Here is a 27,848-nt window from a genome sequence, read left to right as displayed (position 1 = left end):
AAAGTGCTTTACTCTTTATGGCATAAGCGAGGAGAAACAAAAGTCCAGTGCACTCACCGATCTGCTGAAATCTTCAGTGGTTTATTGATAGCAAATCATACCGAGGAGGGGGAAAGGTGGAATAGGTGCGGGACCGTCTCTGCAATCACAACAGTTTCACGCCGCAGCGCTTTGTCAAGTTCAGTGCTCTTCAGTACTCTGAACTTGACAAAGTGCTGCGGCGTGAAACTGTTGTGATTGCAAAGACGGTCCCGCACCTATTCCACCTTTCCCCCTCCTCGGTATGATTTGCTATCAATAAACCACTGAAGATTTCAGCAGATCGGTGAGTGCACTGGACTTTTGTTTCTCCTCGCTTATGCCAGTATCGTTCTCCCTCTCCCCGTTGCACCCCGACTATTATCTCAGTTGGTTCGTATATGTCTATGCATCGCCTAAGTATCCACACGTGAGCCCAGTTCACCCCTAGTGCGGGCACTACCTTCTACTGACCATTTGCTTTACTCTTTATATTGCCACCAAACCTGAAGGGCACACAAATGTTATTATTTAGATATTTATTGTCTGCGGCCGATTGCTGATACCAACAATGTGGCTCTCTACAGAAGTTCCTTCCATAAAACACCTGGCTCTTGAGAGTAGATCAGGTATTTAGGCTTGAAAAGATCTGCCACTGGAAACCTAATAACCGACACAAGTTTTTAAATTTATGGACTCCTTGGATCTCCTATCCTGATTCAATACTCCCTAAACCAACATATAGTTAACAGATCTCAACCCTATCCTACCTAATATTACACTTTTACTCCAATATATATACTTATTGCACTGTATATCATATCATGTGTTATATATTCCTTATTTGACCTGTTTTATATTCCTTAAACAACCTGTTCAGTATTCCTTATACAACACATGTATACTTTACAGGCTTGCCGTCTATTTGTAAACTCAATGTACGATGTAACATTCAGTTCTTTCTACTTGATTACATTTTATGTTACACCTTTCTATTATTCTTTTTGATCCATTTTATAACATCTTTTAATGTGCAAAAAATTATTGCCTGTACTGTTTTAACAAGAAATCTTTCATTTAAAAAAAATAAAAATAAATAAATAAAAAAAACAACTCTCCTGCTCTGGACAGTTACTGACATGAACAGAGGTGGCAGCAGAGAGCACTGTGTCAGACTGAAAAGAATACACCACTTATTGCAGGAAAACTGCAGATGAGATTTTTAAATTGAAATGATTTACACATCTATATAACTTTCTGACACCAGTTGATTGGGGGGAGGGGGATACTGCCAGTGTCTCCCGTTAAGATGTGGCCATAAATCAGCTTAGATGTTCTTTCAAGAAAGGAAACGGGAGCTGATATCAAATCTGTCAGAGGATATCTTCTCTTACAGACTTCTTAGATAACAGGACACAGCAAAAGGGCATAGAAGCAAAAATAAAAAGTACGAAAAAGGTGTCCAGGACCTTTAATTTTTTTAAAAACTTTTTTTTTTAATTTACATTTTTTAGCGTGAAATCTCTATTAAATACCAAACTTTTAATAAACCAGTGCAGCAAACAATCATAAAATGCTTATACTTTCCTGACAGTATTTATAAACTATATACACAGTGGATCTGTGCAAACTAAAAGAGCACCAGCCAAAGCATCCAAATGTTAGCATACACAGCAGCATTTGATTGTCAGCATGTAAACATCAAAGATACATAGGCTGGGCCAGCCGTTCCCAAAGAGCGAGAACGGCTTTGTAATGCCCATATATACAGTACAGGCATCAAGTTCACATATTTACATATTTAGACCAATGATACAATAGGTCTCAGTACATTGCACTTGCAGTAAGCTGTTTTGTACATGCAAAAGGAATGAATTCAACAGAATATTTTGGAAGTCACAGTCCACAGCCCATAAAAGCCTGAAGTTCACAAACTGGGAATGAAAACACCGATCATTGTGATTATGAGGTATGTAAGATATCAAAGGATCATTTCACAGAGCAGCTTCACTGACACATGGACACACAGTTCAGAATACTGTTAGCAATGAAGCATGATATATGGTGCTCAATACACAGGAGAGCTCATGTCTTCAGTTAGCGGTGGTTTTTGGGATATCTTGGACATCTGCCAGGTGAAGCTTTTGTCTGGATCAAGCAGTTAAGGGTATACATAAAATGACTGCATTATTTTTCTGTTCATGTCATTACCAAATGGCCGCACACATGAATAGTGAGAACATAGAGTGTTCCACAGACTAGGAAGGACTACAGGTCCTTTACAGGCACATAACTATTTGTCTCCTGTCTGAACTGCTTTTGTCACTGTCCGATTGAGACCCTGCAGTGACTGCAGGAGTCCCATTCCCCTGACTGCTGGATGTCTCTGCAGTCAGCCTCTGTACAGTCCGATCGGAAATTTTCTCATACTGTCTGCCTCAAGCAGCCTTTATGAGAAGATCGCAGATAACACTGATCAATGCTATGCAAGGGCATAGAACTAATCAATGAATGTTATCTAATGATTGCTGGTAACAGTCGCATAGGGGGACTTGAAAAAAGTATGTCCAAGTGTGTCTAACTGGAGAGAATACACCACTTCTTGCAGGACATACAGCAGCTGATAAGTACTCGAAGACTGGAAATTTTTTAAATAGAAGTACTTTACAAATCTTTATAACTTTCTGTCACCAGTTGATATGAAATTTTTAAAACAATTCACCTGAATACCCCTTTAAGGCCAAAATTCACTGTGTCCTTAGGAGGGTATTTGTATGGATATCTAATAGGTTCACAAGTTTAAATGGTCACTGCCATGATGTGTCCACATGCGCTATCCACAGGTCAGCATAGAGAGTTGGAAAAAGGCGACACTGCCATACCCAGCCACTGTCTTATTAATAGGGCTCGGGCGTGGCACTCACTGGATGTGGAGTAGTTGCTTTGGCAGCTGGATCCCCTGGCATGAGCTGTGTCTGTGTGAAGTGAGAGACACATATGAATTCATTGTGACCCTTTAACGTCACTATAAAAGTAAACATTCTTGTATGTCAGGTATGTATGTATGTATGTATGTATGTATGTATGTATGTATGTAGATTTACCTAATACATTTACAATTATTCTTTAAAACTGAACAATCAATGAAAGGAGAAAGTTTTATCTAGAAAAGAAAACTATTTGTGTTCGAGTGTCTATGCTGATGTGTAGTTCAAGAGTGATCGCTGCTGGCAGACAGCAAACTACTATGCATAGTCTGCTTTACTGTGCAACATTAAATACCACCAAAACACTACAGCCACAATGATAAAGCTGAGAACTCATGAAAAGGATACATAGAAGAATTCAGTTCTTCCAGCTGCAGAAAAAAGGAAAAAAAAAGTTAAGATAAAATGTCATGTTTTAGTTAATTATCAAAGGGCTACTCTGGGCATTTAGGGTATATATATGTGTGTAGATAGATAGATAGACAGACAGACAGACACTTCAGAAATCGCCCACAGCACTCCAATATATTCAAAGCAAAAACGTGAATTTATTTCATTATGAATACAGCACAGCAAAAAGTCTGAAGTAATCTGAAGTATTGAATAGAAGTCCTGGTCAAGACTACCTGCTGGCACCAATTTCGTGTTTTTTGTAGTGCTGCTCAAAATACAAATATTATATTAGATAGATAGATAGATAGATAGATAGATAGATAGATAGATAGATAGATAGATAGATAAGCACTTAGATCTGTGCATGCAGGCATTGGTTAGTGACAGGTTCACCTTACTTGCACTGCCTTATTTATAAAGATGGGCGGACCATTGCAACAATGAAGCACTTTGCCTCTCTGCCATTTTGTCTCAAACCCCTTCCTAATAGTCTGTAAGCTCATACATGCGAGCAGGGCCCTCACTCCTCATGTATGGGTATGTATATCTCTGTAATGTCTAGTACCCCCAGTACCTCAGTTCTCAAACTTAATTGGTTACGGAAGGCAGTTTGAGAACTGAGCAGTGTGGAAACAATGTAAATGTATTTAATTGGTTTCAGCACCCACCAATAATTACCTACAATACTCAATTATTACATTAAAAAGTGCCCAGCGTAATCTCTACAGAACATGACTGAACAGCACTATACTGTACAGGACATTATACACAAGAAACATTCACCAAAACCAACAATTATAGTACACACTAATCAGTAAACAGTAATCACTAACTCCTCACTCCTCCTTTACTGTATAGAGGCACCCCCATTCCAGCACGATAGAGTATCAGAGAGGGTGGTGCACTGACTGTACTACTACTGTACTGTATCTACACTCCAGCAATCTTATACAGTGCTGTACAGGGTGGGAGATTGTGGTGCACTGGCTGTACTACTACTGTACTGTATATACACTCCAGCAGTCTTATACAGTACTGTACTGTATGTGAAGCTTCTCCAGTGCTAAAATCACCAGGTACAACCCACAATCCACACTCGCAAAAACGTTCAGATACCGAGTACTTCAAGACTGGGTGTCTGAAAAGTGTTTGAGAACAAAGCAAGAGTTTGAGAACCAAAGCAAACTTTCCTTGAAAATACTGTTTGAGTTCCAAGCAGTTTGAGAATTGAGCAGTTTGAGAACCAAGGTACCACTATATATAGTGAACACAGTCATCCCTCAACGTATAATGGCCTAAGGTAGGGCTGGGCGATATGGCCAAAAAATAAAATCTCGATTTTTTTAGAAATCTGAACGATTCTCGATTTAAATCTCGATTTTTTTATTTTGCTAAATAAACAAAATTTTTCTCACAGCGTCAGATACAATTTTAATGATGTTTGAGACAACAACTGTATTGCTTCCCAGTGGAACAGTGCTCCCCTGTGACTGAGGGGGACTGACAGGGACTGGGGCAGCTGGGGATGACTGACAGGGACTGGGGCAGCTGGGGATGACTGACGGGGACTGGGGCAGCTGGGGATGACTGACGGGGACTGGGGATGACTGACAGGGACTGGGGATGACTGACAGGGACTGGGGATGACTGACAGGGACTGGGGCAGCTGGGGATGACTGACAGGGACTGGGGCAGCTGGGGATGACTGACGGGGACTGGGGATGACTGACGGGGACTGGGGATGACTGACAGGGACTGGGGATGACTGACAGGGACTGGGGATGACTGACAGGGACTGGGGATGACTGACAGGGACTGGGGATGACTGACAGGGACTGGGGATGACTGACAGGGACTGGGGATGACTGACAGGGACTGGGGCAGCTGGGGATGACTGAAGGGAACTGGGGATGACTGACGGGGACTGGGGCAGCTGGGGATGACTGATGGGGACTGGGGCAGCTGGGGATGACTGACAGGGACTGGGGATGACTGACAGGGACTGGGGCAGCTGGGGATGACTGACAGGGACTGGGGCAGCTGGGGATGACTGACGGGGATTGGGGATGACTGACGGGGACTGGGGATGACTGACAGGGACTGGGGATGACTGACAGGGACTGGGGCAGCTGGGGATGACTGACGGGGATTGGGGATGACTGACGGGGACTGGGGATGACTGACGGGGACTGGGGCAGCTGGGGATGACTGACGGGGACTGGGGCAGCTGGGGATGACTGACGGGGACTGGGGCAGCTGGGGATGACTGACGGGGACTGGGGCAGCTGGGGATGACTGACGGGGACTGGGGCAGCTGGGGATGACTGACGGGGACTGGGGCAGCTGGGGATGACTGACAGGGACTGGGGCAGCTGGGGATGACTGACAGGGACTGGGGATGACTGACGGGGACTGGGGATGACTGACAGGGACTGGGGATGACTGACAGGGACTGGGGATGACTGACAGGGACTGGGGATGACTGACAGGGACTGGGGATGACTGACAGGGACTGGGGATGACTGACAGGGACTGGGGCAGCTGGGGATGACTGAAGGGAACTGGGGATGACTGACGGGGACTGGGGCAGCTGGGGATGACTGATGGGGACTGGGGCAGCTGGGGATGACTGACAGGGACTGGGGATGACTGACAGGGACTGGGGCAGCTGGGGATGACTGACAGGGACTGGGGCAGCTGGGGATGACTGACGGGGATTGGGGATGACTGACGGGGACTGGGGATGACTGACAGGGACTGGGGATGACTGACAGGGACTGGGGATGACTGACAGGGACTGGGGATGACTGACAGGGACTGGGGATGACTGACAGGGACTGGGGCAGCTGGGGATGACTGAAGGGAACTGGGGATGACTGACGGGGACTGGGGCAGCTGGGGATGACTGATGGGGACTGGGGCAGCTGGGGATGACTGACAGGGACTGGGGATGACTGACAGGGACTGGGGCAGCTGGGGATGACTGACAGGGACTGGGGCAGCTGGGGATGACTGACGGGGATTGGGGATGACTGACGGGGACTGGGGATGACTGACAGGGACTGGGGATGACTGACAGGGACTGGGGCAGCTGGGGATGACTGACGGGGATTGGGGATGACTGACGGGGACTGGGGATGACTGACGGGGACTGGGGCAGCTGGGGATGACTGACGGGGACTGGGGCAGCTGGGATGACTGACGGGGACTGGGGCAGCTGGGGATGACTGACGGGGACTGGGGCAGCTGGGGATGACTGACGGGGACTGGGGCAGCTGGGGATGACTGACGGGGACTGGGGCAGCTGGGGATGACTGACAGGGACTGGGGCAGCTGGGGATGACTGACAGGGACTGGGGATGACTGACAGGGACTGGGGCAGCTGGGGATGACTGACGGGGACTGGGGATGACTGACGGGGACTGGGGATGACTGACAGGGACTGGGGAAGCTGGGGATGACTGATGGGGACTGGGGATGACTGACGGGGACTGGGGATGACTGACGGGGACTGGGGCAGCTGGGGATGACTGAAGGGGACTGGGGACGACTGACGGGGACTGGGGCAGCTGGGGATGACTGACAGGGACTGGGGATGACTGACAGGGACTGGGGCAGCTGGGGATGACTGACGGACTGGGGCAGCTGGGGATGACTGACAGGGACTGGGGATGACTGACAGGGACTGGGGATGACTGACAGGGACTGGGGATGACTGACGGGGACTGGGGATGACTGACGGGGACTAGGGATGACTGACGGGGACTGGGGAAGACTGACAGGGACTGGGGAAGACTGACAGGGACTGGGGAAGACTGACGGGGACTGGGGAAGACTGACGGGGACTGGGGAAGACTGACGGGGACTGGGGCAGCTGGGGATGACTGACAGGGACTGGGGATGACTGACAGGGACTAGGGCAGCTGGGGATGACTGGGGGGGACTGGTGCAACTGGGGGTGACTGGAAGGGGACCGAGGGGGGGCTGGAGGTGACTGAGGGGGGCTGGGGGTGACTGGAGCAGGAGTGCACATAGCCCTCCTTCTGTCACCCCGGCACACAGCGTTCCGCTCCCCTGTCAGCCACAGTTACAGCTCCCCGGTCTCTGGAGGAGACAGCAGGGACTGCAGGGTGATAGTGTGATTCCTGGAGCTGTACAGCGGGGTCAGATCCCGCTGTACAGCTCCAGGACTCGCAGCGACACTATCACCCTGCAGTCCCTGCTGTCTCCTCCAGAGACCGGGGAGCTGTAACTGTGGCTGACAGGGGAGCGGAACGCTGTGCTCAAGGACGCCCGCGCTGCATAACTCCGGACTGCCCGCCCCTCGCCTCACTCCAGCGCTCGCCAGCCCCATACTGCCCCTCTCCAGACTGCCGGCCCGATCCGCCCCTCTCGGCCCCGCACCGCCCCTCTCCGGACTGCCGGCCCGCCCTGCACCTCACAGCAGCGCTCGCCAGCCCCATACTGCCCGTCTCCGGACTGTCTGCCCGCCCGCGTACCGCACCGTCCGGCCCGCCCGCAATGATTTTTTGTGAAAATCGAATTTACGATTTTCACAAAAAATCAAATCGATCCAAACACTCTGGGCGAATTAATCGAATTAATTCGATTAATCGCCCAGCCCTAGCCTAAGGATACAATATTTTCAACATACAATGTTCCTTTCTGTACCATCCTAACCAATCTCAACTTACAATGCTATGGACAGTCCAGATCCACAGAACATGTACAAAAAACTAGATTATCGACCAATGAAAGTGGCCATTTTACTGGTAAAATCCCAGTATAAGTGAAGTGCATGCACTGGTTGGCTGTCTGGTATCTCCTCTCTATAGTACAATGTGATACTACATTTCCTGTGCTGCTGTGTGTGTCTAGTATCTCCTCTTTATAGTACAATGTGATACTACATGTCCTGTGCTGCTCTTTACCTGTACCAGGATGAGCTGCACCTTTAGGCACCGGGTGAGAGCGGCTTCATGTTATTTTTCTGGGACCCTGTGTGACCTGTACAGGACCTGAAAATGCTCCAGTCCTCTACATAGAAAGAAATTTAGAGTCTCTTGTAGCTCTTTCTGACTGTATGTAAGGACTTGCTGTATCCATATTAATAAGCCGTTAATTTTCCTTTAAATTTTTTTTTTTTTCTCATTTTGGGAGATTTAGAACCAATTACCAGTTTTCCATAGAGTTTTGGTCTCAACATACAATGGTCGTCCTGGAACCAATTTATAGTGTATGTTGAGGGACCACTGTATATATAACCCTGAATGCCGGAGTACCCCTCTAAGTGCACCAATAATACATTTCATATGTAATACAGTCTATAAGGGGATGATTTAACAACCTCATCCCCAGTGTAAATCTGTAAAGCGTCACTGATTTTTGTGCAAACCACCCGAATTGTGCAAAATCAGGGACTTCCACCTTCTTGTCTGATGGGCATGATGGCAAGTCACAAAAGGGCGAGGCTTGCAAGCAGGTGTAGGTGAGAATCTACACCAACTCAAGGCACTGCAGCATGGGAGCCTCAGATTTATTGTATTTACTGTGTGTGCACTAGAGATGAGCGAACCTCGCGCATGCTTAAGTGCATCCAAACCTGAACTTTGGCATTTGATTAGCGGTGGCTGCTGAAGTTGGATAAAGCCCTAAGGCTATGTGGAAAACATGGATATAGTCATTGGCTGTATCCATGTTTTCCAGACAACCTTAAGAGCTTTACCCAAGTTCAGCAGCCACCACTAATCAAATGCCGATCGTTCGGGTTCGGATGGACTCGAACACGAACCCGGTTCGCTCATCTCTAGTGTGCACCTCTCAATAGTGGGACATGGGGGGTAAGACCAGCATATAGATACGCCAGTCTCCATAAATGCCCCCCACTATGTTCTATTAAAGTAAGCATATTTGACAGCCCAGTAACACGTACATCTGAGAGGAGTCTGTCTAGATTGGAATCTCTGGCCATCTTGCGTTTGTCTTCTGTCATTTCCTCCAGTTCACCATACAAATCTAAATGCAGACGCGCCAGCTTTTCCTGCAACCCTCGGACATGTTCCATCTGTTCTATTGAGCATTCATTACCTGTAAGAGCAACAAGAACATAGCTTACAGAATAAGATACATGATGGGAACACCTCAAATAGGGAGAACTAGTGTGTGAATGTGAAGTGTAGAGGTGTGTGACCCACGCACCGGTCTATTCATGTATATTAAAAAAAAATAAAAAAACAACAGCGATGTAGCTATTGGTTCATTTGCTTTAGCCCCTTGCCTCCACAGACTTGTCTTACTTTATGTAGTAATACACTTGGGATGCTTTTAACTACTATAGTGATTCTTTTCTCAGGACATATTCCTCTTTATAATCATGGTATACTGTCTACTTTATGGTGACATCATTTGGTGAACATCCTTTTACTTATTTGAGGATGTTTGGGGGTTTTGAAATTTAGCAGCAATTTTTAAAATTTAGTTACCAGTTCAATTCTGAAGCGGATTTGTGGAGCCTGTATGTTAGTTACCCCCATACATTTCTCCATTGTAAAAACTGCACCCCTCAAAGTATTCAAAGTAACATTTTGTAAGTTTATTAACCCTTTAGGTGTTTCACAGAAATTTAGGCAAGTTGGAGGGGGAATTTTAAAATGTCATATTGTGGGGGGATGAGGAAGAGGAGGAGCTAGGTGTGTTCCTCTGCTCACCTGCCACGCTTGCATGAGAGCTCCCAGGGCTGAATGACTGCTGGGCCAGGTGCCATGAATTGCTGAAGCCGGAATAGGCCGAGCGCTGCTGATGAGGAGTGTGGGGGAGACGGAGTGCCGTGGTGGACTAAGCCAGGAGAGTCGGCCAGACGCTGAAGACTGCGGCCCCCGCAGTGAGAGGGCGGGAGGGCCGCGAGGTGCCGGAGAGCGCCTCTGTCACCCGAGGCAGTGGTGAGAGAGCTGCAGAGGGTGACTGGCGATTTCCCCAAACTGATTTGAGAGTGGGGTTGTTCCTGCAGTGAGAGAGCGGGAGCGACTCACGCCGTGAGGGGGTGGTCTCCGGCCGGATGAAGGGCTGCGGAGCAGCGGTGAGAGAGCTGCAGGCAGCCACGAGGCTGAAAGTCTGGCCTCAGCAGCGAGCGTGGAGGATCTTTGGCGGCTGGGAGACTCGGCTATCGGCCTCCCCCTCTCGGGCATATGAGGACATACGGCAGCGGCCTCGGCAGGAGGTGAAGACAGGTGATACCCTCTCAAGAGGGAATAACGGCTTCTTTTATCTGACCGTGTCTATCTAGTGAACTGTGTCGTTTTGCTGATTTTTTTTTTTTTTTTTTTTTTTTTTTATTATTATCTGGGTCAGAGCCATTTAAAATCTGTTTATGTGTTAAGTCCTGGGAGCAGCGGAGTTACAAGTTTATGCTATGTTTCCCATGCTACGTGGACTATGGCACTATGGTGCCTCACTTTGCTAAGTGAATTTCTCTCCCTCCCTCACCTGAGAGTTGATCCAACAGAACTTGTAGAACAGGAGCAATGACATAACCTCGCAGCTTATGTATTTGGTTTATGTACTGTGCTCTTTGTCATACTCTCTATGGTTGGCAAAAGAGAAGTTTCTTATCCTTACTGGATCCTGTGTTGCCTTCGTATACCTTGCTGGAAATATAAAGCCCATAACTTTCTTGTATAAGTGGGAACCAGAAGCTCGTGTTTGCTGAACCCTGGGTTGTAACTCAATATCCTGTTGAGGATATAAAGTGTAAGATTGACTTGCAGTTGAAGATCTGGACTGCATTGAACTAAGAAGGGGCTCCTCCCCCATAAAATGGTGGACTTCCCTATGTGCTTGGCCCGGGAGGGCGAAGAGATTTGAACGGTCATCTCTTTTCTGCTTAGTCGAGGGTGGACAGGCGGACTGATTTTTCTATATGATTGCATGACATATCTCTGTGTTCTTTACAGTTCTGGGGGAGGGAAAGTGGGGAATGCTGGTTGACGAAGATCTGGTCTGGGACTCTGGGCTCGTATCTATGTGTGTTACTGGAGACGAGAACAAGAGACCTAGGTGATCTGTGGGTACTGATTTAGTGGGGACTCTGGGGTCGGATCTTAGTGATTTACGGGACCCGACAACAAGAGACTCCAGATAGGGATTTATCAGAGGAATTTTTTTGGGGACTCTGTGGTCGGATCTTAGTGCTTTACTGGACCCGAGAACAAGAGACTTCAAAACAAAGAGTTGTTTCCTTTTGCCTGGTGGTTTTGAGTACTGCATTCGGATGGATAAAAGGGGAGGGAAAAAGGGAGGGGGTACCCCGGGGAAACCCAGTAACAAAATGGATAAGTTTCTCTCTCCTGGTCAGGGGGCAAGTAAAAGTAAAACTGTTATTACAAGGACAGCTGATGAGTCCGCTTCGGAAGAGATACCAGGAGGGGAGATGGAGGAGGTAGATCCTTCCTCGGTATTGGGAAGAATCTTGGGAGTAGTGACAAAGAGCAGCAGCACTTTGGAGGCACTGTCGGGACAAGTGGGAGCCCTACAGCAAGATATTGCCCTTATCAGAGAAGATGTTAAGAAAATTAGGGATAGGTGTACGGAAGCTGAGTCTAGGATTAGTACAGCAGAGGATGACATAAATAAAATCAAACAGGAGGTGGCCTCATTACTGGTCAGTAATAAAGCACTGAAGGAGAAGGTGGTGGATTTGGAGAATAGATCCCGCAGGGCCAATTTGAGGATAATAGGCATCCCAGAGGGGGAAGAGAGAGAAGGTGCATGTGAACTTATGGAAAATTGGTTGAAGAAACAATTTGCGGGTGGTCTCTCTTCCCTCTTTGCGGTGGAGAGGGCGCACAGGATTCCAGGTAGGGTTATTGTGGGTAACAACCCGAGAGCCATGATTGTTAAAGTGTCACTATCTAAGGATAGAGATGTGATTTTGAGGAAGGCAAGGCAAATGGAGGATTTGCGTTATAACAATGCTAAGGTTGTTATTTTTCCAGACTTCGCGGTAGAGACACAGAGAGCTAGGGCCCAGTATTTAGAGGTTAAAAAATCGTTGAGATCCAGAGGTATTAAATACTCCCTGTTTTTTCCATCTAGACTCAGAGTGGAATGGGAGGGGAAGGTTTTGTTTTTTCAGTCGGCGGAGGAAGCAAGAAAATGGATGGATACGCAGGGGATAAATTAATGAGGGAGTATGAAGCTCCCATAATATGAACTGTTTTTTATTCTAGTGTTTTCCTTTCCCCATATTTATATAAGTGGGATAGGTAGCAAGTGTGGCGGGTGGGGAAAACTCGGGTGTAGGACACACTGTGTTTTGCAGTGGGTTATGGGGGGTTAGAGGTGGGTGGGATGGGGGGGGGAGAGGGGGGGGGGGGGGAGAGGGGGGGGGGAGGGGAGGGTGGGTCCAGCCCGGGACGGGAGAGAGATAGGAGGCTTTTTTTTTTTTTTTTTTTTTTTCTTTCTCTTATCTTTTTTTTTTTCTCTTCTCTTTATTTTTTTTTTTTTTTTTTTTTTTTTTGCTGTGGAGACGCAATTTTGGCTGAGTAGGTGTTATGGTCAATATAGTTAGTTGGAATGTGAGAGGTTTGGGTGAAAGGCTTAAAAGGTTTTCTGTGTTTGATCAAGTTAATAAACATCTGCCGGCAATAGTTGGGCTGTTGGAAACCCATTTAACTTCAGAATCGGTGGTGGGTATCTCTAGGGGCTGGGTAGCCTCGTCATTTCACTCTTTTGGTTCCTCCTTTTCTGCAGGAGTGTCAGTTCTGATTCACCGTAGAATAGACCATAAAATCTTTGTGTCACAGACGGACAATAGGGGAAGATATGTATTTTTGTATGGTTGCATAGAGGGTTCTAATATAATTTTGGCTTTTGTGTACATCCCTCCCCCGTTCTCCAGGGACATATTGGAGGATTTGCTGCGTTTCGCGGCAAATAAGGAATATAGGGGGCTTTATGTCTCGGGGGATTTTAACTGTACTATGTCCTTGGAGGACAGGAGATCGGATGTCAGAAAGCTAGTCAATAGAAGCTCTCCATTGGAGAGGTTTGTGGATGAAGTGGGATGGCTAGATGTATGGAGGTGTCATAATCCAACAAGGAAAGCATTCTCTTGTTTTAGTTCCTCATACAGTTCGGCTTCTAGAATAGATATGGTATTCAGTGATCAGGGGGGGTTTAGATTAGTTACTAAGGTTACATATGCTTCAAAAAACATATCTGATCACACTCCGGTGATATGGGGTCTGAAATTATGTGGGGCAAATGAGCATTTGGATAGACCCTTTAAACTTAACCCTCATTGGCTTAATATTCTGGGAAAGGAGGATGAGGAAATTGACAGAGAAATAGAGGGCTTTATGCTGTCTAATAGGGGAACAGCAAGTATCCAGGTTGTTTGGGATGCCTTAAAGGCATTTATTAGAGGGTGTTATTTTAAAAAGATCCTGATTAAAAAGAGAGAATTTAAAGATAGGGAAAGGAAGCATGTACAGGAGGTTGAGAAGAAAAGTCGAGATTATGAGATAAGGGCGGATGAAGGATCACTTAGAGAATTAAAGATAGCCCAAGAGGAATATGCTAGGTTTGTGAAAGATAGAGCTTATAATAAAATGTTATTTTCTGACTATAGGAGATTTAGGGATGGGAGTAGACCAGGCCAACTTTTGTCTAATATAATTAAGAATCAGACACAGAACAGTAATATCTTTTCCATTAGGGGAGAAAATGGTAGGTTAGCCACTGATCAGAATGCCATAGAAACAGCTTTTGTGAATTTCTATACTAAATTGTACTCCTCTTCTTCCCCAGACCTATCCAAATCAGATATGTTATTGTTTGATCGCATTTCCTTGCCTAGAGTAACAGAAATGCAGAGAGAAGTAATGGACTCACCACTCTCTCTGGCAGAGTTGGAGGCAACTTTGGCCTCTGTAGCTGGAAATACGGCTCCGGGGGCAGACGGATTACCGTATGAATTTTATAGAAGACATGCTAAGGTGGTGCTTCCGATTCTGCTAGAGGTGTTGAATCAGTCTATTTGGGACGGGGGACTTCCGGGATCTATGGAGGAGGCGGTTATTGTGCTTATAGGAAAGAGGGGGAAGGACCATCTTGAGATGGGGAACTACCGGCCAATCTCTCTGTTGAATATAGATTTTAAATTGTTCTCTAAACTAATAGCTAGGAGGCTGTCAAAGGTTATTACGGCTTTGATTTCGGAAGATCAAAACGGCTTTATGCCAGGCCGTACAGTATTTAATAACATAAAGAGGATGTACTTGAATATGCAAATTCCAGCTGAGGGGGACAGAGCTGTTGTAGCATTGGATGCGTGTAAAGCATTCGATCAGGTAGAATGGGCATATTTATGGAAGACCCTCGAGCATTTTGGCTTTAGTGCTAAATTTATAAAATTGATTCAGGTGATGTATAGGCAGCCCTTGGGTAGACTCCTTATTAATGGTAGGGTGTCTCCACAATTTAGTATTCATAGAGGGACTAGACAAGGGTGCCCGTTGTCCCCTATGTTATTTGCTCTGTACATCGAGCCTTTGGCGGAATGGATAAGGTCTTGTGGTAAATTTAGGGGCTTCGGTTTGAGGAGAGATAAGGAAAAAATACTTATGTACGCGGACGACTTGCTCCTCTTTGTCGTCGACCCCGGTGTGAATCTTCCGGGCATAATAGAGGATTTTGGGGTGTTAGGTAATCTAATGGGGTTGTCGATAAACTGGACCAAGTCGTTCATTATGCCTTTGGATAGAGACCTAGGGGACGGCTTCTGTAATCTGAAAGTCTGCAAGATGGGGGAGGGTCTTGAGTATTTAGGGGTACTGGCGGCGGTGGATCCCTCTCATTTTTTGAAACATAATATTAAGCCTCTGGTAGAAAGAATAGAGAAGAAGGTGGCGGTGTGGTCTAGTCTCCCTATATCGATGTCGGCGAGGATGGCGCTTATCAAGATGGTCCTTCTCCCTCAGATAAATTTTTTTCTGGCCGCCTCACCAATTTGGATACCTACTAAGTGGTTTAGGAAGATTGAGATATTGCTTAACAGACTGATTTGGGGAAGAAAGAGGGTAAGGCTTCGGTATGGTCGGTTCTGCCCTAGGATGGATTGGGGCGGCTTTGCTCTCCCGGACTTCTTTTTATATTTTTTGGCTTTTCAGTTTGCCTATATTATTACCCATAAGGAGTCAAGTTGGTGTTTCTTAAATTGTATGAAAAATAGGGAACTGGGGATTTTTGAAAGATTAGAGTCAGGTGGTTTACAGGTTTTCTCAAAGGGTGTAGATTTTTTTGGTACACTAACTCACAGGATTTGGCAGGAAATTAAGAAGGTTTGTAAGGTTAGAGGGAGCTTGGCATGTACGGAGCTGTGGAATAATATTAACTTCCCTGAATTTGAGGAACTTTCTAATCAGAAGTTTTGGAAGGAGTTTGGACATAGTAAAGTACAGTTTTTCTTTGAGGGAGGTCTTCTCAGGAAATGGGAAGATCTCTTTATAGGTTATGTAGATACCTGGCAAAATAGATTTTTTTATGCACAATTAAAACACGCGGTTAATAGAACACGTAATAAAGAGAGTTTTTTTATTTTCTGTAATGAAGGAATGGAAAAAGTTATGGCTTTGACAAAAGGGAAGGGGCTTCCTTCACGGGTGTACACAATATTATTGGAAGAAAGATATGAATTAAGGGTGCCCGCCCTTAAGGCTAAATGGGAGAGGGTGTGTGGATCACTTTCAGAATCTAGATGGAAGGGTATGCTTAAGAGTGTTAATAATGTATCACAGAATCCTGAATACAAACTTATACAATTTAAAATATTGCACAGAGTTCATTATTCACCATTGTTTTTGCACAAGGTGGGAGTCCGGGAGAGCTCATGCTGTGATAGATGTGGAGAGGGGGAGGCAGATCTGACCCATATGTTCTGGCTATGTTCTAAGATTAAAGAATACTGGATAGGAGTAATGGAAGTTCTGGATAATAAAGGTATCTGTAAAGGGCAACTCACATTAGAGGTGGCAGTTTTGGGGGAAAAAACGGAATTACAGTTAGAGGGAAATCTTTTGGTTAAAGTATTGTTCTTGGCAAGATTGGTAATCTTGAGAAACTGGATAGGGAAGACGGGACCTTCAATAGAGGAGTGGATAAGTCAAGTGAATGTGATCAAAAGGTATGATTGGTGGGAGGCTAGGGGTATTAGGAGTAGAGAGGATAAGTGTAAGCGGTTGTGGAGGAAGTGGTGAATTTTTTTTTTTTTTTTTCTCCTCTTCCTTTGTCTCTCGTTCTGTGGCTGGTAGGGGGGGGTTATGGGGGAGGGGAGGGTTTGTTTCTATGATATTACAATTATTTCTGATTGATGTACTGGGGTAAATAAGATTTGTATATGTGCGATTGTCCTGATTTTGGGACGAGAGCTAAGGTGGTTTGTATTGTGAATTAAAATAAAAAAAAAAAATAAAAAAAATAAAAAAAAAAATGTCATATTGTAAGAGCTGTAATATTTTTATATTTTCACTGATGGAGTATGCAAGGGTTGTTGTTTTTTTTTCTTTTTGCAGCATAAGCGGACATGTTTAGTGGTACACTTTTTAGCTACATGTGACATTTTAACAGCTTTTTTAAAAAAAAAAAAAAGGGGGCAGGATTAACAAAAAAATAGTCATTTGGGTTAGTTTTTTATTTATTGGCTTTAATCGTGTGGGATAACCCTTTGATGACCAGGCCAAATTTTGTTTCTGCACTTTCATTTTTTCCTCTTTGTGTTTAAAAGGCCATAGCACATCTGCTCACTGATATCTTTATTTCTGTTTTCTACAAAGCTGAAAGTGCATATAATACTGATTGAGATCGAGGCCCATGAGGCCTCACTAAGTTGGTTGTTGTTGAATCTTGCTGGGTTCACACTACGTATATTTCAGTCAGTATTGTGATCCTCATATTGCAACCAAAACCAGGAGTGGATTGAAAACACAGAAAGGCTCTGTTCACACAATGTTGAAATTGAGTGGATGGCCGCCATTTAATGGCAAATATTTGCTGTTATTTTAAAACAACGGCTGTTGTATTGAAATAATGGCAGTTATTTACTGTTATATGGCGGCCATCCACTCAATTTCAACATTGTGTGAACAGAGCCTTTCTGTGTATTCAATCCACTCCTGGTTTTGGTTGCAATATGAGGACCACAATACTGACTGAAATATACGTAGTGTGAACCCAGCCTTAAGCTGTACCTACTTCGAAAGTTGTTGCACAGCCCCACAATTAGCTTGGGCCCTGCACTGGCAGAATTGTTATGGCCTTGGCCATTAGCCCAAGCAGGGCCTGGGCAAAACTGTAAGGGGGATAAACAGTAAAACTCTGAGGTGAAGACTCTGGCTAAACACTTCTACAGCCATAATTTCTATCCCTATAATCACTAGTTTATAATCACTTGGAAACACTAACTTACCAAAAGCTTGGAGTTTGCCTGAGTGGAAGTCATTGAGGAGACTGAGAAGACCCTTCTCCATCTCCTGAACATCAGAAACATCTGTAAGGAAAGAATGCTGAGTGGAAGCAGATGTAGCACCTTTACCTTCTCCCTGAGACTTGGATTTTTCTTTAATAGCTCTAAAAAGAAAAAAAAAAAGAAAAAGAAAAAAAGGGAACTAAAGAGGAACTCCAGGTAGAGGTTAAAAAAAATGAAAATTCTGCAGAAGCATATAGCATTACTTACCTATCTATCCCAGTTTTGAAACTGTTATATTGTGTATAAGTACGGTATACTAACCATATGGTATCAAAGTAATCCCAAGCTCTAGTATATGTGAAACAAATAATAGAGGAAATGAGCTAAAAAATAACCTTTATTTTTTATTTTTTAGTTCCAGAATGCATTGCTTTCCCTCAGCTGTTCATCACAGTCCTCCACCCTGCCCATTCCCCACCCAAATCTGTTGCAGAACATCTAGGCTGTGTTCACACATTAGTTTCATTGTGTTACTGAATTATTTACAGTACTTTATCATTTCATTGTGATCCCACCCACACAGCACGCTGTATTCTCTACCTTTAACACCACACAGCACGCTGTATTCTCTACCAGTAACACCACACAGCACGCTGTATTCTCTACCTGTAACATCACACAGCACACTGTATTCTCTACCTGTAACACCACACAGCACACTGTATTCTCTACCTGTAACACCACACAGCACGCTGTATTCTCTACCTGTAACACCACACAGCACGCTGTATTCTCTACCTTTAACACCACACAGCACGCTGTATTCTCTACCAGTAACACCACACAGCACGCTGTATTCTCTACCTGTAACATCACAAAGCACACTGTATTCTCTACCTGTAACACCACACAGCACACTGTATTCTCTACCTGTAACACCACACAGCACGCTGTATTCTCTACCTGTAACACCACACAGCGCACTGTATTCTCTACCTGTAACACCACACAGCACACTGTATTCTCTACCTGTAACACCACACAGCACACTGTATTCTCTACCTGTAACACCACACAGCACGCTGTATTCTCTACCTGTAACACCACACAGCGCACTGTATTCTCTACCTGTAACACCACACTGTATTCTCTACCTGTAATACCACACAGCACACTGTATTCTCTACCTGTAACACCACACAGCCCCCCTGTATTCTCTACTGGTAATATCACACAGCACGCTTTATTCTCTACTAGAGATGAGCGAACCGGGTTCTATCCGAGTCGATCCGAAACCGAACGTTCAGTATTTGATTAGTGGTGGTTGCTGAACTTGGATAAAGCTGTAAGGTTGTCTGGAAAACATGGATACAGCCAATGACTATATCCATGATTTCCACATAGCCTTAGGGCTTTATCCAACTTCAGCAGCCACCGCTAATCAAATGCTGCAAGTTCGGGTTTGGATCGACTCGAGCATGCTCGAGGTTAGCTCATCTCTTTTCTCTACCTGCAACACCACAAAGCACTCTGTATTCTCTACCTGTAACACCACACAGCACGCTGTATTCTCTACCTGTAACATCACACAGCACGCTGTATTCTCTACCTGTAACACCACACAGCATACTGTATTCTCTACCTGTAACACCACACAGCACACTGTATTCTCTACCTGTAACACCACACTGTATTCTCTACCTGTAACACCACACAGCACACTGTATTCTCTACCTGTAACGCTGATATTGGAATAAAGTTAAGAACTTTTTGAATTAGAATTTATTTCCTTTTATCTCCACGCACATACTATGATCAGCATCTTTTATCTTTGAAGTTGACTCCCACAATAAGAAGTTTATCCAATACTATCTTACATTGGATATACTGTTTATGCCTTGTTTTTTCTCTGCCCTAATTTCCCTACACAATCAGCGAAATTGCAGCAGCTGCTTATGGTTGGTCACAGATTGGGGGATCCAGCCAAGCCTGCTGTCTGCATCATCAGCCTGTGCCATCAGCAAACACACACAATAAGAGACAGAGGCATGTATTTTTTGTCTCCTAAGGAGAGAGAGCAGTGGGAGCAGGAGACAATGTGGATTGGCACAGGGGCCATTTTTCTTCACTTCCTGGATATCTATCAGCTACCAGTGTGGCTCTTTAAGGAAAAGACAAAGCCCATTGTTAATATCAAGGGCAAAGTTTTGGATGTAAACTGCTGAGGAATAAATAAAGGATTTATTATTATTATTTTGGTGTTATGATGATGGAGATGCAGCTATCTGAGCTCAGTACATAACCACCTGGTTCTGGGTTTACCAACCAAACTCATAAAGCACTTCGGAACTTGCTTGGATTACTGGCTATAAAATAGTAACTCACCTTTTCAACTTTGGTTTTTGCCCAGCTGATTGTGGTGCAGCGTTAGAGAACCCAGTGCTCCGGCTGAGTGGCACAGAGTTTTTCTTGGAATTCACCAGAGGTGGCGGGTGACTAGTGGAGGACTTAGGACTCCTCCTTTTCATCTTCCTCTCATCCATTAAAGGAGAATTCCGGGGTCTGTTAAAAAAAAAACAATAACCAAAAAAACAAGAGATCATGTACACCTTTTGTATAGTAACAGTTTGAGCCCAGAATCGCCACTCTCGGACCCCCACATCGCCCGTTCTGACTATAAGCTGGTGTCTCCTCACTTCCTGTCCAAGCTCTGTTACTCTGTCACGCCCACTGTATACGCCCCTCTCCTCCTTGTCCAGCCCACTCAGTCAAACCTTGCTGTTTGTCCCACCCCCTGAATGTTACCACCCTCCCAGTGCTTAGCCTGTATTCCTGCCACCTGCATCCTCTGTGCCATCACTGCTAGTGTCTGCACACCTAATGTGCAGCTTTGCAAAATGGTAAATTACACTAACAAATCACCACATAGTATACACAGCCCCCCCTCTCCTCCCCTTCTGGTCACTGCTCACACTGTCTTCTCAGTGAACCTGCACAGCCTGTCATGCTTTGTCCCCCCTGCAGCCCCCACCTCATCCCTTCTGATCACAGCACACATGGAGCTCTCAGTGAGCCTGCACTGCCTGTCATGTTCTTTCCCTCCTGCAGCCTCCACCTTATCAGCGTTCTGGTAAGAGCAGACACACTGAGCTCTTAGCCTGCCTGCTCCAGCATCTCATGCCCTCTCCTCCCCACCTTCTCTGTCCGTATCACAGCTCATACGGAGCTCCCAGCCTGCCTGCTCCAGCATCTCATGCTCTCTCCCACAGCCCCCACCTCCTCCCGTCCTGATCACAGCTCATACGGAGCTCCCAGCCTGCCTGCTCCAGCATCTCATGCTCTCTCCCACAGCCCCCACCTCCTCCCGTCCTGATCACAGCTCATACAGAGCTCCCAGCCTGCCTGCTCCAGTCTCATGCTCTCTCCCACAGCCCCCACCTCCTCCCGATCTGATTACAGCACACACTGAGGTGTTCTCAGTGTGGCTGCTCTAGTCTGCCGTACTTTCTCCCCCTCAGCAGCCCCCACCTCATCCCGTTCTGATTGCTGTACAGAACGGGTTGTAGTCAGTGTCTCTGTACAGGAAGGAGGCATCTCTATGAATATGCATGAGGCAGGGAGGCGTGCCAGGAGCTCAGAGCACGCCTGTACAGTGACGTGGCAAGCCCTACATCACGACCCAAGGTGCAGCAGGGACCCTGCACTCGTCGTGACGTCAGCACAGAATGAGGAAGTAAGCCACTTCCTGCAGCTGGAGACCCAGGGGAAAGTCTGGTAAGGGACCATAATCTGACATGAGTGTACATTAGGAACTTATATAACTTTTTATGTAGGGAAGAAGTGGGGGAAAAAAAATTTCGCCGGACTTCTCCTTTAAGACAAGGCAGCTTCCTCCCTATCTTCCCGCTAAAATGAATATCATATTTTCCCATTAATTTACATTATAACGTTTAAAGCGTTGCAGTATATAAATTGTATTGCTGTACGCAATAGCGCAGACTAGCGTGTTACATTACGCAGCAACCCCCATCATAAAACGAAAAAAACAGTTCAGCCTAGACAAGCAGTAATATTTTGTCTACATTACAGCATAGAAGTCAATGTTTACCAATACATTTCTATCTTGTTTAAGAGGAAAAAAATTGGTACGTTATATGTAGGCTAGTGATGTAACGATACCAGAATTTTGAGTTCGATACCGATACTAACGTTTTTATTTCGATACTCAATACCAGATCGATACTAAAATATAAAAAAACAAACAAACAAAAAAAAAACATAGAAATATAATACCCCTTAGACAGCGAATATAATAAACCTGAAATGTTATCTATATTCTTCAAACCTGCACTATTACAGAGATACCAATTTATGGACCTTTTTTTTTATTTTATTACGTTAAAAATAAAGGTTTGCGTTTTTTACATAATTGTGTACCGAGTACAGAGATCACTTAGACAGCTCCACTATACTGCGTACAAGGACAGCTCTGCTACACGTTACTTACTTAGCTCTGCTACACGCTACTTACTTAGCTCTGCTATACGCTACTTACTTAGCTCTCCCTCTTCAGCCTCCCCCACCTCCAGCCTTCTCCGTCTTCCTCTCCCAGACCTCCCGCTCTCCCTCTTCAGCTATCCCCACCTCCAGCCTTCTCAGTCGTCCTCTCCCGGACCTCCCGCTCTCCCTCCGTGCAGCTCCGGCTCCTCTGCATAAATCATTTCCCTGATAACAGAGTCTGGCTCGGCCAGACTCTGTTATCGGAGAGACATCGGCAGCGGGGGTCTGCTACCCACAGTAGCCGACCCCTGCTGCATATGGAGCGGGCTAAGGAGTGGTAAATGCCGCTGTCAGTTGTGACAGCGGCATCTACACAGTTACATAGCCGGCACTAACAATCGCAAAGTGCCGGCTATTTGAAATTGGTGCCAATGAGAGCGGAGGGAGGGAGAGCAGTGGAGGTGACCGCAGGGGGCAGTAAGAGGCATACAGAGAACACGGCCGGCGCTCAGATAGCCGCTGGCCGTGTTCTCTGCGCTATACTTTATGTTAAGCTGCCTAATAGTGCAGCTTAAACATAAAGTATCGATACCAGGAAATCCTGGTACCGAACCGTTTTTCCCCCCGAAATATCGATAGTAGTATCGATATTTCGGTGCATAGTGCATCCCTAATGTAGGCCTCTTCACACTATATAATAGATTTCATGACTCATAGGGGGAGATTTATCAAACATGGTGTAAAATGAAACTGGCTCAGTTGCCCCGAGAAACAATCAGATTCCACTTTCCATTCCTCACAGCCTCTTTGGAAAATAAAAGGTGGAATTTGATTGGTTGTTAGGGGCAACTGAGCCAGTTTCACTTTACACCATCCTTGATAAATCTCCCCCAGGATTTTCTTGAAGGGTGTCCCTCCCAGAAAATAGACCTGGAAATTATAGGGCAACCGGAATAGCTATACATCCAGAAACTGTTTGAAATTCAAGATGCTTTGCTTGGCAGCCCAGACCAGCAGCACCACCAAGGCAAGTCCTGCTGGATGCTGACGCTGGCTCTTTAACTGTATTCACTGCTAATCAGGCGTGCATAAAGTTAAATGCTGCAGTGTGTTTGGCAGGGCTGGGAGCCATAGACTCCCGGCCCTATCAATTACTCTTCTGGGCAAAGGCAGCATTATACCTCCAGCCACAAGAGGCTGCTCTCTGTCCCCGGTGTTGCAGCGCATGAGTGATGTTACTTGTGAACTCGCAAAGCCGGAAGAAAGAGAGAGAAACCAGAGAAGGGGGGTATTTTTATTTTTTTTTTCCCTCTGGGTTTTTTTTGGTCAGGAAACACTGATGGTTTCCTGAAACCTCCTTAAAGGGAATGTACCACCAGACTCAGGCTGAAGCACTGGAGGCGGGCCAACCCACCCCCAGTGGGAGGGAACACCCACCCCTCTATGATAGGGCTCCATTGCTGCTAATGGAGCAGTGTCATAGAGGGACCACTCCTCCCACTGGGGGTGGGTTGGCCCGCCTCCAGTGCTTCAGCCCACGGCCTGATTGTACAGTTACTTTAAAGGCTTCCTAATCATAGTATCCTGACAGTAAAAACTGCCACAGTAGTGTGAAGGGTGGGTCTTACTACAGTACTAAACACCAAAACACTGCAGTGTGGAAATACAGAGCTGATGGAGCCCACCAGTGGTCAAGTCTCAGTTGAAAAAAAAAAAGTCTAAAGTTTAAAATCTAATAATTTAATAGTTAAAAAAAAGTATGAAAGCGATCATGGACATCATATGTACAAAATATACAAGTAACAAATGTATATATACAAGTTACAAATGTAACAAAACCCACAGAAATGTGATATCACTGTAAATGTTCCCATAAAAGCATAAAAAGTAACCTCATAAAAAACAAAGCCAACATAATCTTATAAATCTACAAACACCCCATCCTGCCCCATTCACATACACTGGTGGAAAACCTCTAAAATTACACAAATCTCTATGCAAGGAAAGGGTTAAATATTGCTCTCTCTCCCTTATAAAGCTGTCAGGAGGTCAACTTGCTACTTCTTAGCAGTGTGGAACTATAAGTCCCAGCATGTCTGCTGCATTTCCGTGCAGTAAATCCACAGGTTGAACAGACAGCTCACTACACAGCAAACCCAGTGTATAAGAGTGTCTGTATAACAGGTACACAGCACACCGAACAACCGACGCGAAAACGCACCATTCAAATGTTTTCAGTCCTCTTCCTGTACAGACATTACAGTGGGCTTCTCTGCTGAACACCCCGGATGTAGGGAAACCATAGCTACAAAACAAAGGTTCCGAGCTAAATAATTTACAGAGCTTAGACAATTAAACCGGGTTGTACTGACACCTAGTGGACAAACTGCTACAGTGCAGTAAAGGCTGGAGCATGCGCAGTTTTATACATGAAGCGTATACCTCAGTACACAGACAGGGATCAGGAGTCGTGTTTCTTACTAGTGTATAAACATGTGTCTTGTAAGTGCACAGACAGAACATGAACATGATGGCAATACACTCACATTACAGCATCTGAAAGCTGTTTTTCAAAGAGCATTTCATTACAAGCTAGTTCCTGCAAGGGGACAGGTTTATTAACTCATTAACCCTTTAAGGACCAAGCCCAAAAATGATTTTCATTTTTGTGTTTTCGTTTTTCCCTCCTCCCCTTCTAAGAGCTCTAGCACTTTCAGTTTTCTATCTACAAGGCCATGTAAGTGCTTGTTTGTTACAGGAATAGTTGTACTTTGTAATAGCGTCTTTCATTTTACCATAACATGTATGATGGAATTCCAAATATATTATTTATGAAGATATAAATTGGTGAAATCGTAAAAAAAAGAATGCAATATGGTAATTTTTGGGGGGTTCCTGTGTCTATGTAATGCACTATATGATAAAAGCGAAATTATACCATTATTCTATAGGTCAGTCCGATTCTCTAATGATATATATATATATATATATATATATATATATATATATATTTATTTATTTATTTTATAAATCCTGTTTTTGTACAATTAATTATTAATAAAATGGGCCTATTGTGACATTACGGTTTTAGTTTTTCACCTACGGGGCTGTATGGGGATGTAATTTTTTGCGCCATGATCTCTAGTTTTTATAAATACCATATTTGTGTAGCTCAGACATTTTGATCACTTTTTAATACTTTTATATATATATATATATATATGTATATATATAATGTAACAAAAAAATCGACAAAACAAAACAATGGCGATTGTTATATTTTAATAGAGCGGACAATTACGCACGCTACGGTATATAATATATATATAGTAAATAATATATTATGCCGATCGGACCGCACGGAGGGTCCCGATCGGTAAGTGACAGGGGACTGCCCCTGTCACTTACACTTAAACGCTGCGGTAGTTTAAGCGGTTAATGACACACTGCAGCGCGATCGCTGCAGCCTGTCATTAATGGTGAGGGCCGGGCTTCTCACTGCAGCCGGCCCGCACCTCCTATGAAAATTTCCTATAAGAAATCATTGAAATGCACACAATTGGTTCCACACCCCAAAAATAATGATTTTTTTATTCTGAATAACATGTAAAACAGATGAAACAAACATTTAGAAACAGCTGGATATGTTATATTATAAGTTACTGTACAGTATAGCAATCAGCATGTGGTGTATAATGTATAGTAAGTGCATAAGAATGAAAAACAGCTGCAGTTTGTAAATACAGGAAGGAACTGCAGATCCCCATAATGCAGTAGGGTAGTACAACAGGCGAGAATAGAGAAGCAGGGCTGCTGTCAGAGGTCTGAGTGGTCACATGACAGCAATAGGAAAGGGGGTGTGTTCAGCATGGACCAATCAGGAAGTGAGAATCATAGAGCTATGCAGGAGGACAGTGACAGAAACTTTTCTATACAGCAGTGTGAATGGCTGAGTGTGAGTTCAGGCACATTATAGCAGGAATGCAGAGGATGGTAAACACAAGGGATGACAGAGACTGCAGGAAGCAATGAGCAGGGTATAGGATGAGCATAGTACAGCAGCACTCTCTGTCCGGGGACAGAGGGGTTACAGCTATGGCAGGATTATCTCCACAGGACAGGAAGCACTTAAACCAAAGCAATACCAACCAGGACAGTAAGCACTTAAACCAAGTTACACTTTTGAAAAACTGTAAGCTCTTCTTGCAAAACGCTCCCAATCCAAGTTACTCTTTTACCACTGTATATATTTACCTATTTTTTCTTCATCTAGAGAGTCATATGGGGGATTGTTTTTTTACATTACCGATTGTACTTTGTAGTGACAGTTTGCAATACAGACAAAAACTATATATGTACATATAGTGAGCCCCCTTGTTACTTAACCCCTAGACGACCCTGGACGTAGGGTTACGTCATGGAAGTCTGTCCCCAGACGACCCATGACGTAACCTTACGTCATGGGTGTTATTCCCGCTATGAAGCGCGCTCCGGAGCGGAGCGCGCTTCATAGGAGGTGGGGGCCGGCTGCAGTGAGCAGCCGGGACCTCACCGGTAATGACACGCTGCAGCGATCGCGCTGCCGCGTGTCATTAACCCCTTAAACGCCGCGATCGCGGCGCGACCGCAGCGTTTAAGTGTAAGTGACAGGGGGAGTCCCCTGTCACTTACCGATCGGGACCCCCACAGTGTGACTGCGGGGGTCCCGATCGGTAAAACGGACTGCCGGAGGTCTCTCACCTGCCTCCGTGCGGTCCGATCGGCGATCTGCTACACTGAGCCTGCACAGGCAGGCTCAATTAGCAGAGCGCCGATAACACTGATCAATGCTATGCCTATGGCATAGCATTCATCAGTGTAAAAATCAAACTAGTGAATGTAGAAGTCCCCCAAAGGGACTTCAAATGTGTAAAAAAAAAAAAGTTCAAAACACTAACACACTACCCCAAAACCCCTCCCCCAATAAAAGTCTAAATCACCCCCCTTTCCCATTATATAAATAAAACATATAAAAATGAATAAATAGATAAACATATAATATACCGTAGCGTGCGTAATTGTCCGATCTATTAAAATATAACAAGCGTCATTGCGACCGGTAAACGGCGTACACGAAAAGAGGGGAAAAAGTGCGCAGATTACCGATTTTATGTTACATTATATATTAAAAAAAATCAATAAAAAGTGATCAAAACGTCCGATCTTCACAAATATGGTATTAATAAAAACTAGAGATCATGGCGGAAAAAATGACACCCCATACAGCCCCATAGGTGAAAAAATAAAACCGTTATAAGCGTCACAATAGGCCCATTTTATTAATATTTAATTGGCAAAAAAACGGATTTCATAAAAAAAAAAATATATAACATTAGAGAATCTGTGTAACCTGCATATGGTTGTGTTCGGACTGACCTATAGAATAATAGTGTCATGTCGCTGTTACCATATAGTGCATTACGTAGACACAGGAACCCCCCAAACGTTAC

General features: G+C 44.9%; 1 protein-coding gene across 1 annotated transcript; it reads right to left on the bottom strand.

Moving 5' to 3' along the window:
• Positions 1-1,494: 1,494 nt before the first annotated feature.
• Positions 1,495-24,738, bottom strand: CCDC28A (coiled-coil domain containing 28A). The gene is made up of 7 exons (XM_069973749.1): positions 24,581-24,738; positions 21,737-21,765; positions 20,245-20,405; positions 17,860-18,020; positions 9,331-9,485; positions 3,354-3,376; positions 1,495-2,166 (listed from the first exon to the last, which is right to left on the bottom strand). Exons 3-7 carry the CDS (start codon positions 20,400-20,402, stop codon positions 2,112-2,114), a joined length of 552 nt encoding a protein of 183 aa, XP_069829850.1. The 5' UTR covers positions 20,403-20,405; positions 21,737-21,765; positions 24,581-24,738; the 3' UTR covers positions 1,495-2,111.
• Between the last annotated feature and the right edge of the window lie 3,110 nt (positions 24,739-27,848).

This window comes from Dendropsophus ebraccatus, chromosome 6, assembly GCF_027789765.1.
Source record: "Dendropsophus ebraccatus isolate aDenEbr1 chromosome 6, aDenEbr1.pat, whole genome shotgun sequence".
Classification (NCBI taxonomy): domain Eukaryota; kingdom Metazoa; phylum Chordata; class Amphibia; order Anura; family Hylidae; genus Dendropsophus; species Dendropsophus ebraccatus.
Note: the sequence above shows the minus strand (reverse complement) of the source record. Positions and strands in the feature narration are given on the sequence as shown.